This window comes from Magnolia sinica, chromosome 4, assembly GCF_029962835.1.
Source record: "Magnolia sinica isolate HGM2019 chromosome 4, MsV1, whole genome shotgun sequence".
NCBI lineage: Eukaryota > Viridiplantae > Streptophyta > Magnoliopsida > Magnoliales > Magnoliaceae > Magnolia > Magnolia sinica.
In genome coordinates, this window is record NC_080576.1 from 111133746 (window position 1) to 111151782 (window position 18037).

General features: G+C 40.5%; 3 protein-coding genes across 8 annotated transcripts in view; 2 read left to right on the forward strand and 1 right to left on the reverse strand.

Moving 5' to 3' along the window:
• LOC131243812 (uncharacterized) overlaps positions 1-10615 on the reverse strand; it is a 53216-nt gene extending 42601 nt beyond the window's left edge. For 3 of the 4 annotated variants that reach the window (XM_058243403.1, XM_058243402.1, XM_058243401.1), the window contains exons 1-4: positions 10224-10615; positions 8539-8573; positions 8261-8382; positions 22-111 (exon numbers count right to left, since the gene is read on the reverse strand). In XM_058243403.1, coding sequence (XP_058099386.1) covers positions 22-111; positions 8261-8382; positions 8539-8573; positions 10224-10549 — 573 coding nt within the window. In that variant the 5' untranslated portion in view covers positions 10550-10615. Of the gene's footprint in view, positions 1-21; positions 112-8260; positions 8414-8538; positions 8574-10223 lie in introns of all 4 variants that reach the window. The other variant, XM_058243404.1, reaches the window with a different exon arrangement.
• Positions 10616-14127: 3512 nt separating this feature from the next.
• Positions 14128-17683, forward strand: LOC131243815 (pentatricopeptide repeat-containing protein At3g56550). 3 transcript variants are annotated; one of them, XM_058243407.1, is made up of 3 exons: positions 14128-16091; positions 16205-16304; positions 16391-17683. In XM_058243407.1, exons 1-2 carry the CDS (start codon positions 14406-14408, stop codon positions 16235-16237), a joined length of 1719 nt encoding a protein of 572 aa, XP_058099390.1. In that variant the 5' UTR covers positions 14128-14405; the 3' UTR covers positions 16238-16304; positions 16391-17683. The 3 variants fall into 3 exon arrangements, with proteins under 3 accessions (XP_058099390.1, XP_058099389.1, XP_058099391.1); XM_058243406.1 differs by having other exon boundaries at positions 14128-16304; XM_058243408.1 differs by having other exon boundaries at positions 16205-17683.
• LOC131243816 (uncharacterized) lies at positions 16440-17758 on the forward strand. Its single transcript, XM_058243409.1, has 2 exons — positions 16440-16566; positions 16722-17758. Exons 1-2 carry the CDS (start codon positions 16495-16497, stop codon positions 16995-16997), a joined length of 348 nt encoding a protein of 115 aa, XP_058099392.1. The 5' UTR covers positions 16440-16494; the 3' UTR covers positions 16998-17758.
• The last annotated feature ends 279 nt before the right edge of the window (positions 17759-18037 follow it).

An 18037-nucleotide genomic window follows, 5' to 3' on the forward strand; every position in this document is an offset into this window, starting at 1 on the left:
GAAAATGATTTGAAATAAAACCTGACGTATCAAATTATCTTCAACGATTGCTGGAGCTCCAAAGCTATTACCAACATCAATAAAAGTTGGCAGTCCACCAGTCGTCAAACCCTGTGATAATTTCCAGGAATATAGGGTTACTCAAGAGTCAAGACGAAAAGGGTTCCCATTTCATCAATTAGTACAGGTTAGAAAATTGGAGGAAATGCATTGAAGTTTCACAAGCAGTGCAAAATAAAGTGATAAAAAAGTAGGATAAAATATGCATCCCTTTATAGGTAACCTGGTTACCCAATCATGTACTGGTTTTGGTCTTGCTTGAACCGATGATGTAATCCAGTCCATCATCATCATCTAAGCCTTATCCCAACCAATTGGGGTTGGCTACATGAATCATTTTCTGCCTTTCCACTCTGTCATGGGTCATAAAAGTGGATAAAAGATCCAGATCAAAAGATTAAAACAAAAAACTGGATAAAAGATTTTGACACTTCTATACCATATTAATGCAAACAAGTGATTGATTAATTGAGTCTATGTTTGGAAGTTGCTACATCTGAGTTGAGCAGAATGCCCATTGGCAGATATGCCGATTGTGCTCAATTCCATTGCTTGCTGCATTAAGCTCACTTTCCATTTCAATCTGGTTTGACATTCTCCATTCTACACAATAAATGGTGGGATTCTGCCACGTCCAAACAAAAAATTATTTCAAAATGCAAATAAAGTGTTGTTTAAGATCCTAATGCACACAACCCACAATTCTTATTTGTGCCTTTCTCAAACTAGGCCTTTTATGTTAGCAAATAATGTAGGGAAGCCTGAAGTATAGGTTTGGTACCATAAATCATAATAGATGTCATCTCTACATTTGTTATATGATTTATGATGCGGACACCAGGCCATTCAAAGTATATCAACGCAAGAGGCGTGCGTTACCCATGTCAATGTGGTTGGATGACGGATATGGGTCAGGTCTCTAAAGGTTGAAGACCTTACACATGTGTTCGTGACATGTAAGAGTTGCTTATAGGAGACATTTGGACCGTTGGATCGCAAGGATGGTGTGATCAGACTGTTGGATTGTCACGGCCCACCTTCATTACAACCTTTACGGCGCTATCATCGGAGCCCATCGGGCATTTTCAATTTGCATTTAGTTTATGAACATTTGACTTATTTAAGTTTTGAGACAATTTGTGCACAATTTTGTGCGAATTTCTTTTTTTTTCTTTTTTTTTGAAACTTTTTTTTAGTAGGGGTATCTTGGTAATTTCATATAATTATAAATTTATAAGGGTTGCCCTAAATCTATAGCATGTTATGTTATGTTTATAAAAATTAAAATTAAAATTAAAAAAAAGAGTTTTTTGCTTCTGACGATTTCGTCTTCGACTTCCAGTGATTGGAAAAGGGCGTGAGGCCCAAGTAAACGATTTCTCATCTTCTACTTCTTTCTCCTTCTCTCTTTTCTCAAGGTACTCTTTTCTTTAACCCCATTCTCTTCCTTTTCTCCTAGAATCTTTAGATCTAGAAGCCAAATCTTGTTTCTTTTTTATCTAAATCATTAGATCTCAAAAGATTTTCATTCCCTTTTCATCCCCACATAAAACCCATCACCCAAATTTAAATTTGAAGAACCACCATTTTTTTCTGAATTTTCCAGATTTCCCAATCCAGGAAATTCTTATTTTTCTGGATTAGAAAATCCACTTGGATCGTTAGACGGACCTATTGCAAGACGAAAGTTCTATTTTTCACCGGATCCAACTAAATTCAGATTTTAAAATTCAATACTTCGTGTTTGTGATGGATGGCTCTAATCAATGCTATATTAAACTTATTTCTTTCTTGTGTTTATGATATATAAAGCAGGCTGATATTTATTTGTTTTTTAAGATTGCATGAATCTGCCCCTTTCAAATACCATGCTCATTTAAGGTTGGATTAGGCCGTCCTAAATCAATTTTGGCATCAAAGCCTAGGCTTCTTGCATTGGGTTGTCTTAGATCAAGTTATCAAGAGTCTAGATTTTTATTTTATTTTTATTTTTTTCTAGGGTTTCGTGCATTGCATATAGAGTCTAGATTTGAAATTTTCAGATTTGCACAAAAAAAGAAAGTCTAGATCTGAATTTTTTCACATTTACATCATTCTAAAGGTTAGGATCGTTGGTGTTCATAGTCTTGTGTCAAAACAATCTCTTAGAGTTGTGTTTTAGGAAACCTAAGCTGAGTCTTATTGTAGGTGCCCACTCGGACCTGTAGAGGATTTGGTCTATACCCGATTTTCCATATGGAACAGTTGACTAAGATGATGAACACGATCAACCAACGTTTGGCCGCCATTGAGGCGCAATCTAGGAACACGAATACCCGTATGGATCAGATAAAAGCGTCCCTAAGAGAAATCTCCGACATTGGAGGGGATGAACAGTCTCACGTAGAGGGAGTAGTTGAGGAACAGGAAGGAAATCATGGTAGAGGTCGTGGAGCACGTGGTCGAGGGGTAGGACGTAGAGGGGCGCGAAATCCGCAGCCCGCTGTCGAGTATCAAGACCGTTATGATGTCAATGAGATGGTCTTAAAGAGTGTTAAAGTAGATGCTCTTAGTTTTGATGGGCGTCTTGACCCAAAAGCATTCCTTGATTGGTTAGCGGATATGAACCATTATTTCGAATGATATGAGATGTCTGAGAACCAACAAGTGCGGTTTGCGAAAATGAAACTTGTGGGTCAAGCTAAATTGTTTTGGACAAATACAGAGCATAGGATCGAGAGATTAGGAGGCGTCCCAGTCGCACATTGGGTAGAGATGAAGGAGTTATTAAAGGAAAAATATCTTCCTCTCTCTTACCGTCAAAAGTTCCTAGATCAATGGCAAGCATTACGTCAAGGATCTATGTCGGTTGCAGATTACATCACAAAATTTGAGGAGTATATGATGCCGTGTGATATTCAAGAGGATCCCTTAGTGACGCTGGCGCGTTTCAAGGTGGGTCTTTATATGGATCTGCAGCGTGAGCTTATGACCCATGCAGTAAGTGACTTGGATCAGGCTTACCAAGTTGTACAGGAGTTAGAGCTTTACCTAGAGTCTCCTGTCACGAGGCGCTTTGAGTCCCAAGACTATACTGTTAGATCTGGTTTTAAGGGAACCAAACCTAACATTGGAAGTCAGCCTAGGGCACAGGCTAGTGCACCGCCTAAGCCTAAGGATGATAAGGGCAAAGGTGTCCTTGGTGCCAATCCTGACAGTGGTAGTCACTTGAGATGTTATGAGTGCGGAGGTACAGGTCATTTCGCATACCAGTGCACGGCAAAGACTCGCGAGAAAGCCTTAGTCATAGACGAGTCAAATGAAAATGCTAAGGAATATCACCCAGAGATAGGTGCTAGTGATTATGAAGAAGAAGAACCAGAGACTGCACCACTAGCTGTAGTTAGATGTGCTTTAGCGCAGGCCAAAGAGAGTAATGATTGGCGCAGAAGCACAATTTTCTACACATTTATCAAGAGTAGTGACAAAAATTGCAAAGTCATCGTGAATAGTGATAGTTGCACCAACGTGGTCTTAGCTAGCACAGTCACTCGTTTGGGTTTGAAAACCATCCCTCACCCTTAACCTTACAAGGTTTCTTAGGTTAACACGTCTTCTATGCCTATGTCCCAGCAGTGTTTAGTCCCCATCCAAATCGGTTCATATAAAGACATGTTGTGGTGAGATGCTTTACCTATGAATGTAGGTCACATCATTCTAGGGAGGCCGTGGTTATACGATAGAGATGTCACAATTTTTGGTCGCTCAAACGTATGTACATTCATGCATGAGGGCAAGAAAACCAAGATTAATCCGTTGCCACCCAAGAGCCACACGTACAAGGCTAGGGATGTGAAAACAAGTGAGTCAAGGAAGGATATGAGGAAATCTATTCCGAAGTCTCTACATATCATAAATGCAAAAGAATTTGAGAAAGAGACAGGGGATGATTCGACGGTGTACGCCCTCATGGCTAGGGAAGTTACACCCGAGGTTCATGCAGAGTTACCCCCTGAGGTGACTTTGGTTCTTGAAGAGTACAGTGATGTATTCCCTGAGGATTTACCGGATAAGCTTCCACCTATGCGGGACATCCAGCATGCCATTAATTTCGTCCCGGGGTCTACTTTACCGAACCTTCCTCATTACAGGATGAATCCTGCAGAGCATGCAGAGTTGCATAAACAGGTAAATGAGCTCCTGCTAAAAGGTTTCATCCGTGAGAGCATGAGTCCGTATGCCGTACCAGCGCTATTAACGCCTAAGAAAGATGGTACGTGGCGGATGTGTGTGGACAGTAGGGCCATTAATAAGATCACGATCAAGTATCGATTTCCAATACCGAGGCTTGATGATATGTTAAACATGATGGCCAAATCCACCATTTTTTCTAAGATAAACCTCAAGAGCGAGTATCACCAGATACGCATACGCCCAGGAGATGAGTAGAAGACAGCCTTCAAAACGAAGGATGGGTTGTACGAGTGGTTGGTCATGCCCTTTGGCTTGACTAATGCACCCAGTATTTTTATGCGTGTGATAACCCAGGTTTTAAGATCCTTTATGGGAAAGTTCTTGGTAGTTTATTTTGATGACATACTCATATATAGTACCACTAAAGAGCTGTATCTCGACTACTTGAAGGTCTGTAGTGTCCTGAAGGCAGAGAGGTTATGTGCGAACCTTAAGAAATGTTCATTCCTGTCCGATAGGGTTGTCTTCTTAGGGTCCATAGTGTCGTCTGTAGGAATGCGAGCAGATCCAGAAAAAGTCAAGGCCATAGTTGACTGGCCTGAACCGCGGAACATACATGAAGTGAGAAGCTTTCATGGCTTAGCCACATTTTATTGTCGGTTCATTAGAGGGTTTAGCACTATTATGGCTCTCATTACTGATTGCATTAAAAAGGGAGAGTTCATATGGTCTAAGGCCGCAGCTAAGGCATTCAATGACATTAAAGGCAAGATGATAGAGGCTCCCATCATGCGTCTTCTAGATTTTTCTAAAGTCTTTGAAGTAGCGTGTGATGCTTCAGGTATAGGTATAGGAGGAGTACTAAGCCAAGAGGGTCATCCAGTTGCCTATTTCAATGAGAAACTAAATGAGGCAAAACAAAAGTATTCCACCTATGACAAAGAATTTTATGCGGTAGTGCAATCGCTATGTCATTGGCGTCATTATCTTTTACCATAAGAATTTGTCTTGTTTTCTGATCACGAGGCTTTGAGGTATTTGAATTCTCAAAAGAAGCTTAACCCAAGGCATGCCAAGTGGGGCAGCGTTTTTTCAAGAATATTCATTTGTCTTGAAACATAAAGCCAGGATCGAGAACAAACCAGCCGATGCCCTTAGTACGAGAGTGACATTGCTCAACTCCTCGAGTGTAAAAGTTATCGGGTTTGAGCAATTGAAAGACGAGTATCCCATGTGTCCAGATTTTGGAGGAACATACATGTCACTCTTAGGTACCCAGCATAGTTCGAGTGAGTTTGTGCTAAAAGATGGTTTCCTTTTCAAAGGAGACCGACTTTGTATTCCCCGCACTTCCCTCCGGGATTTCCTTGTTTGGGAGGCTCATGCTGAAGGTATTGCTGGCCATTTTGGTCGAGATAAGATCATCACCCTAGTGGAGGATTGATTTTATTGGCCAAGTCTCAAGCAAGACGTAGCCGAAATTTTAGGGCAATGTCGAACATGTCAATTGGCAAAACAGAAGAAGCAGAATACCGGATTGTACACGCCATTGCCAGTGTCACACGCACCATGGCAAGACATCAGTATGGATTTCGTGCTTGGACTTCCCAAGACAATTAAAAAGCACAATTCCATTTTTGTGGTCGTGGACCATTTCTCAAAAATGGCTCACTTTCTCCCTTGTTCTAAAACCTCAGATGCGTCCAACATATCCAAGATTTTCTTTGAGGGGGTAGTTCGATTACATGGTTTGCCTAAGACTATAGCATCTGATAGGGGTGTCCGGTTTACTAGTTATTTTTGGAAGACATTATGGCATATGATGGGTACGAGACTCCAGTTCTCGTCTGTCTACCATCCTCAAACTGATGGCCGAACTGAGGTTATGAATCGAAGTCTCGGAAATCTACTACGATATTTGGTGGGTGAACACATTAAAACTTGAGACTTAGTCCTGCCAGTCGCCGAGTTTGCATATAACAGTTCAGTTAATAGGTCTACGGATACGAGTCCATTCGAGATTGTTAGTGGCTACAAACCTAGACTAACCATAGATTTGTTACCTATGTCAGTCACCCAGAGGACCTCAGAGTCAGCCGATGCGTTTTCCCATCACATTCATGAGTTGCATGCAGAGATTAGGAGGCGGATATATGCTAGTAATGAACAATACAAAATTTCAACTGACTTACATCATAGAATTCAAGAAATTAATGATGGTGATTATGTAATGGTTACGATGAGGCCAGAACAGTTCCCACAAGGTACCATTAAGAAGTCACAAGCACGCAGTGCTGGACCATTTAAGATTCTGAAAAAGCTTGGGTCCAATGCGTATGTGATAAATCTTCTACCTTGCATGGGGATTAGTTCAACATTCAATGTGGAGGATCTAATGCCTTGTTCAAGTCATCCCATAAACCCTAATTTTGTTCCAAACCATTGGCCAATTTCTAAATTTTCTTCCCAACCTACACCACTTATGCCTACTATACCTGAGATAAGAGAAGAAATTGAAGGAATTGTGGATGAGCAAATTGTTTCCACTGGAGACAGTGGATTTCAAAGGTACTTAGTGAAGTGGAAGAACATACCATCATCCGACTGTACATGGTTGACAGAAGCAGAGTTGCAGCGACTACATCCAGATTTGTTAGAAAAGCACAAGAGTTTTATCTCGTCGGAATCGAGATCTTCTCAGCCAAGGGGAGTTGATGCGGACACCAGACCATTCAAAATATATCAACGCAGGAGGCGTGCATTGCCATTACCCGTGTCAATGTAGTTAGATGACAGATATGAGTCGAGTCTCTAGAGGTTGAAGACCTTATACATGTATTCGTGATATGTGTAAGTTGCTTATAAGAGACATTTGGACCGTTGGATCGCGAGGATGGTGTGATCGGACCGTTGGATCGTCACGGCCCACCTTCATTACACCACCTTCACGGCGCTATTATCGGGGCCCATCGGGCATTTTCAATTTGCATTTAGTTTATGAACATTTGACTTATTTAAGTTTTGAGACAATTTGTGCACAATTTTGTGCGAATTTCTTTTTTTTAAAAAATTTTTTAAGTAGGGTATTTTGGTAGTTTCATGTAATTACGAATTTATAAGGGTTGCCCTAAACATATAGCATGTTATGTTATGTTTATGAAAAAAAAAAAAAACTTTTTTTTTCTGACGATTTCATCTTCGACTTCCAGCGATTGCAAAAGGGCGTAAGACCCAGGTAAACGATTTCTCATCCTCCACTTCTTTCTCCTTCTCTCTTTTCTCAAGGTACTCTTTTCTTTAACCCCATGCTCTTCCTTTTCTCCTAGAATCTTTAGATCTAGAAGCCAAATCTTGTTTCTTTTTTATTTAAATCATTAGATCTCAAAAGATTTTCATTCCATTTTCATCCCCACATAAAACCCATCACCCAAATCTAAATTTGAAAAACCACCAATTTTTTCTGAATTTTCCAGATTTCGCAATCCAGGAAATTCTATTTTTCTGGATTAGAAAATCCACTTGGATCGTTAGACGGACCTATTGCAAGACGAAAGTTCTATCTTTCGCCGGATCCAACTAAATTCAGATTTTAAGATTCAATACTTCGTGTTTGTGATGGATGGCTCTAATCAATGCTATATTAACATTATTTCTTTCTTGTGTTTATAATGTATAAAGCAGACTAATATTTATTTGTTTTTTAAGATTGCATGAATCTGCCCCTTTCAAATACCATGCTCATTTAAGGTTGGATTAGGCCATTCTACATCAATTTACCTGGATGGCCGAAAAAAAAAAAAAAAAAACAATGATGAGGAACCAGTGAAAAAGACCTCACAACAGACTAAAGAAGAAAATGGTGGAACCAAATGGGTAGTCTCAATCATGAACTCAAGGAGACATATCTCAGTTATAGCATGTAGAAAATGAGATTTCATATGATTCCAACTGATAACCAGAATCCGAAGCACAAAAAATTACACAGTATGAAATGCTTGCTTTTTAAGGCAAGAAGAAGAGCATTCACCTTCAGACGTTGCAGACTGGTCGTGGGTGGATCAGCAATTGCCTTGAAAATCCTAGCTGAAGAAACTTTGTCTGAGGCCAGCTTTTGCAGCACTTGTAACTTGTCCATCCATGGCTTTGTCTCTGGAAGAAAACGTGTGGATGATCGCCCATCCTATAAGATGTTCTTGAGGTAATCAACTTATGCATTACATCCAGAAATACAAATAGTAACTTATAAATTTTCTATATATATATATATATATATATATATAAAAAGAGTTGATGGAAGATGCTGACCCTCGAAGAATGCACTGGGTGCTACAAAATCAAACCTGAAAAAAGACAAAAATAAAAATAAATAAAAAATGCAGCATGTAAGAACTCAAGAAACCCATGACTCGTTAAATGAATCATCTACATAATCAAGCCAATTGCAACCTTGAACTTAAATGAGAAATGTGATGACTACCTGCAAGAGAAGGATCTGAAATCTATCCTCTCACATGCATCCGGGTCAGCGTCCTTCATCTGATGGACCCATTGTGCATGTGTCATGGCCCAAAACCCAGGCCACTGTGGGCCACACAGGTTTAAAAAATGAACAGCTAGAAAAACTGATTAGCAGCACAGGTGGCCCACACGAGGCAATACCGGTCTGATTTCTAAGTCACGGCATAGAGAGTGGGACCAACCTGCTGAACAGCCTGGATTTAGCGTGCACATGACATTGCATGTAAGGGGATAGTATGTTCCAAATCCCACTCAAGCCAGGGAGTAGCCATAACAGGGAAAATTTCTAACATATAAAACCAGAAAAGATGACCTGGATCTGTGGCAATTCAGGCCATTCATCTGGTGTGACCTAGAGCGGATGGACCAGGGTAGCCCAAAAGGTTGCACATACCATAAATTCCTAAGTCTAAACATGGATTTATTATCCATTAAATTTTCCTAATCAAGTAAACTGGACATGGATTCTTACTCTGGCTTGGATGGTAGACTCTGAGGAGTTTCAATACCAGGTCAACGGTTCGAGTATCCATAGGTGGTGAAATCCCACTAGTGAGTGTGTGGGGGTGTGTGTGCGTGTGTTAAAAAAAAATAATAATAATAATAATAAATAAATAAATGTAACTGGACATGGACTTATCAAGAATCAGTAACTGTAGTAGAACATGCACGATAAATGACCCGGTTCCTTGGAGAACTATAAATTAATGTACTCCTATTGCAATGGGACACTCGGGCGGTCCAATTGATTGATCAATACCATTTATTAGCTGCAGCACACATTCCATCCAATCCATCTTATATCCATTCATTTTCCAAGCTATGGATAACGGGATGTTTAGGATGCAATATGAGTAATCCTTTCAAGAACATAATATACCCAACAAATACATGGTTCAAATCATTCATTGGACCTACTTTCTTCTAAGTCATCTCAGCCATCCATTTTATGGGCCATGGATCATATGCTTAGGGTTGTTTGATTTCGATGATTTTCAAGCATTAGAGCATGAAATGTAAGATGCACCAAATGGACGGTGCAGATCGATCGATTAGACTGTCCGAGTGTGCCTATGCGTGTGCACCCACATATATTGGACAGGATCTTTTTAAGACAGTCTAATATGAGTAATTATTTGGGACCATAACAAGCCCCAACAAATACATGGTTCAAATTATTAATTGGATTTGGACCTACTTTTTTACAAGTCATCTTGACCGTCCATTTTATAGGCCACGGATTTTACGCTTAGGCTGTTTGATTGGTGTAATTTTCGTGTGGCAGTCCAAGAAATGTATGCTGCAACTAATGGACCGTTCAGATCGATTAATTGAACTTTCCATGTGTCCCAAATGTGTGTGTGCTCACATATATATCCGACATTGAAAGAACTGAAGTAATGCGTCACTGACAACCCTAAACTGTCTGGAGAGAGTTGCATTCCAGTAAATTGATCAAACGGATCGGTTACCTCAGGGCATCGAGGATGATGATCACAAGGCGATCAACGGCCGGCTTCGTCCAACACCGATCAGCGCCGCGTCCCTTTTCGTTCCGATCGGCGGATCCTGCGGTGAGGTTTAGAGGTAGAGAGGGAGACGTCGTCTTGGCGGTGGGATCGGGGGATGGAGGATGGGAGCATGGAGATTGGGAGAGATCGGAGCATTGGCTGAAGGAAGAGAGCTCGGTTCGTGTGAGGAGAAATCCTCTGGTAAAGAGGAGAATTGCAATGGAGTGAAGGAGGAAAATGAAGAAGAAAGGCGTTATCAGACTCCATTTCTCAGACGCTCCTCCCATCTCTTTCGTTCCTGGCGACTCTTGACGTTGGTGCTGGTGGACGCAGTATTTCTTTATGGCCTGTTTGGATTCAATGAAACGGTGAGAAAGGAGCCTCAGGAATCTGAGTTCCTACGCAGTTACTATATTACCTTCCTATTGTCAGTGCTCTGTAAGCCTAACCATATATATATATATAGAGTCATGCTCCCCTGCGCAACTACGCACGTGCGCACCTTTGTACACGTGTCATGGGTGTCTAATCTGAACGGTCCATGTGATGCGGAATCCCATGAAACTGCACGTGGAAAATTTTCACCCAGATCTAAAATTCTGGTGGGCCATAGCAAAGAGAAATGCAAATCAAGAGAGGAAACTGTTTTAATTTTTCATGGCCCATCAAAGTTCTAAATCAAAGTAAAACTTGGTCTTAGGAGGTTTCAAGAGGTGCTGCTTCACATGAACGGTTCAGATTTTGGATCCACATCACGTATGATGAGTTCTCAAAAAAGTTTGTATGTAATAGGTACAAACTGATTCACAGGTGAGAGGTGGGCGTTTCCGTGTGTGTATATGGAAATGCTCACCTGCGCACCAGTTCACACGGATCTGACTTTTTTGAGAACCATCACACGTGATGTGGATCCAAAATCTGATCCATTCACCTGCACACCAGTTCACACGGATCTGGTGTGGTTCTCACGTGATGTGGATCCAAAATCTGATCCGCTCACCTGCGCACCAGTTCACACAGATCTGGTGTGGACTTTTTTAAAAACCCATCACACGTGATGTGGATCCAAAATCTGAATCGTCCATGTGAAGCAACACCTCATGAAGCCTCTTGGGCCCAAGTTTATGGGTAAATCCATGCCAACTTCCCATTTTGTATATTAAATCCATGCCAACTTTTCATTTTCGCCGTATCACTTTTAGGACATCGACCCAAAAATGAGGCTGATCCAAATCTCAGGTAAACTCCACCATTATATAATAATTTCAATTACATTATTAAAACCTTTTTTAAGGCCCACTATAATGTTTATTTGCCATCTAACTTATTGGTAAGGTTACACAAACATACCCAAAGGAAAAAATACAAACACTAGCATGATCCAAAACTTTCAGTTTTTAATGGTTAGCATTCGATCACCATTATTTCTTATGTTATGATTGACAGGGGTGGCTCAACATTTTTGGAACCTTAGGCAAGTTATAAAATTTAGGCTTAACATTTAATTTTTTGAGAACTTAATTAGCAATAAAATAGGTATTTGTGCTCCTAGGCTTTAAGAGAAAATTTTATTAGAAATGATGCTATTATTTTGAAAAAAAATGATAGAGTTAAACTGTTATTATTGATAGTACTAGTTTCTAAGATTTATTTTTTATTTTCAATTTCAATTTTGTAAATTAATTTTTAAATGTTCCTATTTTGTAGGTTTCCAATAAATTTTATTTAAAAATTTTAGACATTTTTTCTTTTTCTTAGTTTTAATTTTCTATAATATAGGACGTGTGGGGCCTTCATAATTAGATGCCTTGTGCGGTTGCCTCATCTGCCTACCCCTTTGAGCCGCCCCTAATGGCACATCTAAGATCCGAATATGCATTAATTTTGTGCTCATGCCATAAAATAAGTTGATAAAATGGATGGATAACTTTAATAAAACAACACATGCATCATCGTGCATCGTCAACCCTCGTCAATGGGCTGGGCCCTGTATGTCTTAGTCTGGATTTTGATCGGTTGGGATAGTCCTATTCTAAATTCTGGTTTTTTAGGCCTAACCCCACAACACCCTTAGTCAATAGACAATCCCATTAAACTTTTTGTACTACTGTAGAGTAGATAAATGATGCACAAATAAATTATATAAATTATTGATTTTGAATTTAAACATGTAATGAATCTAATATCATCCTTATTGGACCATCTTCTTAATGAATTGTGAATATTTATCGGACGGTTAAAAAATGAAAATTACTCAATGGTCTTATCTCAATAGCACAGTGACTTTGCTTCCACGGTCTAGTCAACTTAAGTGGATGAGTTGTGCACATACAAGTTCTAAGCTTCTTTATATCTAGCTTGTGAGAGTATGAAATAACCAAGTCATTGTGTATTGTTAAAAAAGAAAAAAACTACGGGTAGGATAACATTCTTTAACTAAGTTTCACATTGGTCCACCATTTCTTTCTGACAAATCCACACCGTCCATCGGGATCATTCCTCAATGTTAAGCATTGGTACAGAAAAATCCATTTGATGAACAAGCACAAGAAACTATAGGGACAAGATGAATATGGGTTTATATGTTCCATCTAAACCATTCTTCAGATGCCCCTTAAATAGCCTCCTTGAATTTTGCATCCATCTGATTTTTGGTCTTATGTCCTAAAATGATTCGGCATGACAGATGGACGGCCTAGATGTAGTCACATACATCACAGTGGGCCCCGCAGTCAGGGATCACACTCACCTCGGTGGATCCGGGGTCTGACCAAATCCGCTCCCCGTTTTCGGACCACGTGGCATGTGGGCTCCAATGCGCAGCGACAAACAAATTTCCGTAAATGGGAACCAGCGTTATCTAACCGAGCGCGTTTTGGCTGTTGACGCTGTCACTAGCAGGGTGGCTAGTGGTCGGTGCTATGTGGGACCTATCATGATCTATATATTTTATCCACTCCGTCCATCCATTTTTAAATATAATTTTAATAGTTATCTCATAGATGAAGCAGATAAAAATCTCCGGCAGAACACACCATGGGAAAATAGTAGTGATTGAATGTCTACCATTAAAAACACTATAATATTTATTTGACATCCAACCTGTAAATTAGAGCACAGAGAACTGTACGAAGGCAAAAAACAAATATCAGCTTGATCCAAAACTTTTGTAGCCTTGTTAAGTTTTTAATTGTGAGAGTTCAATCAATACCATGTGGCCCACTTGAGATTTTGATCTACCTCAATTTTTGTTTCATACTATAAAATTATCTTAGAAAATGGATGGATGACATGGATGAGACAAATACATCATTGGCACATGGATGAGACAAATACATCATTTTAGGCTCACAGAGCACCACCGACTAATAACCATTGACCGGGGGGGTGAGTAGCCCATCCGTTTCCTATCTAACCAGGAAGCGGATTGGCTGGTGTACCTCACACCGGCTATATAAATCTATTTTATTGGTGTTAGCAAGTTCATAGGTCTAATTATGAGGTATGTGTTATATCTAAATTATCCATTCACTTGGTGAGCTTATCTTAAAGCTTGAGGCGAAAAACACAGCAGATCTAACCTTCAAGTGAACTATACTGTAAAAAGCAGTGGGAGTTTAAACGTCCACCATTGAAATCCTTTTTGAGGTTAAGAAGTTTTAAATAAATATGAAAATTATTTTTTCTCTTCATTCAGGTCTTTTTAACTTTATAAACAAATCGGATGAAAAATAAACATAATAATAGGCCCTATGACTTGTTTATATATGAAAATCATTATCTCCGCTGCTATTTGTGATGTGGCTTAGATGGTCTTTGGATGATTTATTTTTTGGATAATGCTCTAAAATGATCTCTAAAAATAGATAAAGAGTGTAGATATAATAAATACATCACTGTGGGCCCATGTAACTTTGATCTCCTTTGAACCGTTCGTACAACTTGGAGCTCGAGGAGCGTCAGTGCTCATCTTCGAGCGACACGTACCTACAGCAGCTATATGGCTGGTGTGCAGTACACCAGCCAATCCGCTTCCATCTAACCAACCCAATTTCGAGAACATGGCCAATCTATGGTGGGTCCCGCTACTTGGACGGTTCGGATTCGAACCGTAATTATTCCTGGAGTTTTTTCAAAAAAAAAATGTCAAAAATCAACAGCATCCTGTCTCTCTTGCAAGGTTGCAACGGCATGAAAAGGCTTCATAAAATCCACGCTCAAATTCTCGTTAACGGTTATCGACACGACCCTTCTATCTCCCTAAAGCTCCTTAGTTTCTGTGCAGTTTCTATATCCGGAAACCTCAGATATGCTCGCCTTCTGTTCGATCAAATGCCGAACCTACAAACCCCAGCTTGGAATTCTATCATCAGAGGCTACTCTCAAAGCCATTTCCCTCTAGAAGCCATCTTCCTCTACAATAGAATGATTGAAGAGGGACAATCTTCCCCGGATACCTTCACTTTCTCGTTCCTACTCAAGGCCTGTGAGAGAGCGACGGCCGAGAAGAAATGCAGAGAGGTTCATGGATCGATTATCCGAACTGGGTTTGCGTCGGATGTCATGGTATCCACGAATCTCATGAGGTGTTATGGTGGGAATGAGGGAATTGAAATGGCAAGGAGGGTGTTCGACGAAATGAGTGCGAGAGACTTGGTGGCCTGGAATGCGATGATTTCTTGTTATTCTCAAGCGGGATTGCATGATGATGCACTGAAGATTTATGATGAGATGAAAATTTTGGATTTGGGTTTGGATGAATTCACTGTCGTCGGACTGCTTTCATCTTGTGCCCATGTGGGGGCCTTGAATTTTGGTCTGAGAATGCATAGATTTGCTGATCAAAATGGATTCTTGGACAATGTGTTTGTGGGTAATGCTCTTATTGATATGTATGCAAAGTGCGGCAGCTTGGATGGGGCTCGCCAGGTTTTTGACAGGATGCGGAGGCGAGATGTGCTTACATGGAATTCGATCATAGTTGGATTGGGAGTTAACGGTCATGGTGATGAGGCAACATCGTATTTCAGGAGGATGCTGGCAGTTGGATTGAGGCCAAATTCCGTCACATTTCTTGGGTTGCTATGTGGGTGCAGTCACCAAGGCCTTATCGAGGAAGGTGCCGAGTATTTTCGCATGATGAGCTCTGAATTCAATCTGAAGCCCGGAATTAAGCATTATGGGTGCATGGTGGACTTGTTTGGACGTGCCGGCAAACTTGAGAGTGCGCTTGAAATGATTAGGAACTCGCCTTCTGGTGAAGATCCTGTCCTATGGCGGACCTTGCTAAGTGCCTGTAAGATCCATCAAAACGTGGAAATGGGTGAAGCTGCTATGACGAATCTTGTTCGGATCAAGGCTAGTAATGCAGGGGACTGCATTCTTCTCTGTAGAATGTATGCTGAAGCGGGGAACTGGCAAGGTGTAGTAAGGATGAGAAAATTGATTAAGGATCAAGGAATCAAGACCACACCTGGTTGGAGCTGGATCGAGGTCAAGGGCAGCATTCGTAGATTTGTCGTGGGTGATAAGTCACACAATGATTACGAAGAAATTCACCAGAAGTTGAAGGAGATGATCCATCGAGCAGCTTTGGTGGGTTACGTGGAAGAGAAATTTGCAATGACAGTGCCGGAATCCCTTGAGCAATGGTCAGAAGACTCAGATCATTATCATAGCGAGAAGCTGGCGATTGCCTTTGGATTGGCTAAAACTCCAGAGGGCATGACTCTTCGAGTCGTGAAGAATTTGAGGGTGTGTAAAGATTGCCATTCGTTGACGAAATTCATCTCAAAGGCTTTCAGTCGAGAGATAATTGTGAGGGATCGGGTTCGCTTCCATCACTTCAAAGACGGGTTTTGTTCGTGCAATGATTATTGGTGAAATTAGGATAGTATCTCTTTGCTTACAGAATCATTGACATTGAGAATGGAGTTTGGCAGGTAGACGAAATCCATCTCAAGGGCTTTCACTGACGAGCTATAGACTTCACAAGACCATCAAGATTGCAGAGAGCGTAATCAGATGAGTCTTCTACTCAAGGTGCTGCTTTGCTTTGTAATTTTGCTATTCCTAGGGATTTTGGATTTTATAATAGCTTACTTTCCAACCTCCCCATTCTATTGCAGGTTTCATTCCCGCTCCATGTTTCTTCCATTAACTAAGGTTTCGACTTCTTAGAACATCACCCAAATCTCTCTTTCCTGCTAAGAGTGCTTGGGTGATCGACAGAATGAAATGCACCACTTTCCTTCTTTTTAACTGTGAGGGAAGATGCGAACAAAAGATCTCTTTAATTCACGAGGCATGTTTGATGATACCAAACTTTCATCCTTTGGATAGAAAATTCGTCACAATCTTTGGAGGATGTTTGTTCCTAACTAATAAGATTTGAGATTGGTTTTGGTGATAGATTCTGGTTCTGAGGGGATCTTTGGGTGGGTTATGTTACGTTTGCAGTTTCTAGGATTTTTTTGGAAAGGAAGTTTGTCCGAAGGCTGGTTTACAAATGTTCTGTGGTTGTCTGGTGTGGAGTTTGATCTTCAAGAAGAGCTTGAGGGATTTCAAACATTTCTGCCTTTGGAGAATCTCGTCGTCAAGCTGTTCAACGAGTTTTACCTCCTTAGAAACAAGGAGAATCTACGCATTTCTTACGCGGCGGAGCGAACTCTTCTATTGTGTTGCATTTTCTCTGGCGGCGTAGCAGCACCCCCTCATGGGAAGTTTTCGGCATAAGAGTTCCATAAAGGTTTTCAGCCTAGTAAGCCCAGCAATCATCAGTTCTTCGATGTGTGGGGTCCTGTGCCCTCAAGTTGAAGCTTTCTGTTGGACACCAGTTGCGAACAAGATTATCATGTTGGGTTCACTTGCAATGGAGGAATTTCTTGTTGGGGTCCCTCCTCATGTGGAGGTGGGACCCACATGGGTGGGCCTAAGTAGCCTTTTATTTCCAAGTGTGTGGGGGTATTTTGGTCTTTTGGCCAAGCAAGTAAAATGAGAGAAAAGATGCCTGTTGCTAAGAGAGTTCTAGCAACATTTGTGGTCTTTCTTTCTTGGAGAAAGAGAGGAAAAATAAGAAAAGAGAAGGGGTTTTGTAGGAGAGAAAGAACAAGAGCATTCTACCACTGAAATCTTCGCATCCAGGTTCATAAAAGTCCATCCACAATGCTGGTTTCTTCGATTGTCTTCTCAAAGGGTTTTGTTGGGAGTTTTCTACTAACCCTAGTTGGTGAAAGATTTGTTTCCTTCATTATTGCATGTAATCCACCTTTGGGTGATATGGTTTCGGTATCTAAGAAATGTCTCTTGATGATTGTGCTTCCATTATTTCTATTGTAGTGAATTTGTGCTGGACTAGGTCCCGTTGTTTTTTCCTTCACATCAGAGGATTTTCCACATAAAAAATTTTAGTGTCCCTTGCATCCTACGTGTTTGATGTTGCTTGTTTGTCTTAGAAGTGATTTTCATCCTTTAAATCTTTTATGTTATTAATCTTATTTATTTGTACATTGAAGTGAAAAGTGTGTGGTTTCCCAACCTCCCTCTCTAGTATGTATTATGTGTCGAAAAGATGTCGAATCAATAGATCAAATATTTCTACATTGCGATACAGCTAGGGAGATTTTGGCTTTTTTCTTCCATCTGTTCAATATATCTTGGGTGCTCCTCTCCTTGGCAGTGGAGGTTATGATAGGATGGTCAAGCGGCCCATTTAACCCTAGGGGATGAGTTTTGTGGACGTATTACGTGGAATATTTGGAAGGAAAGCAATAGTA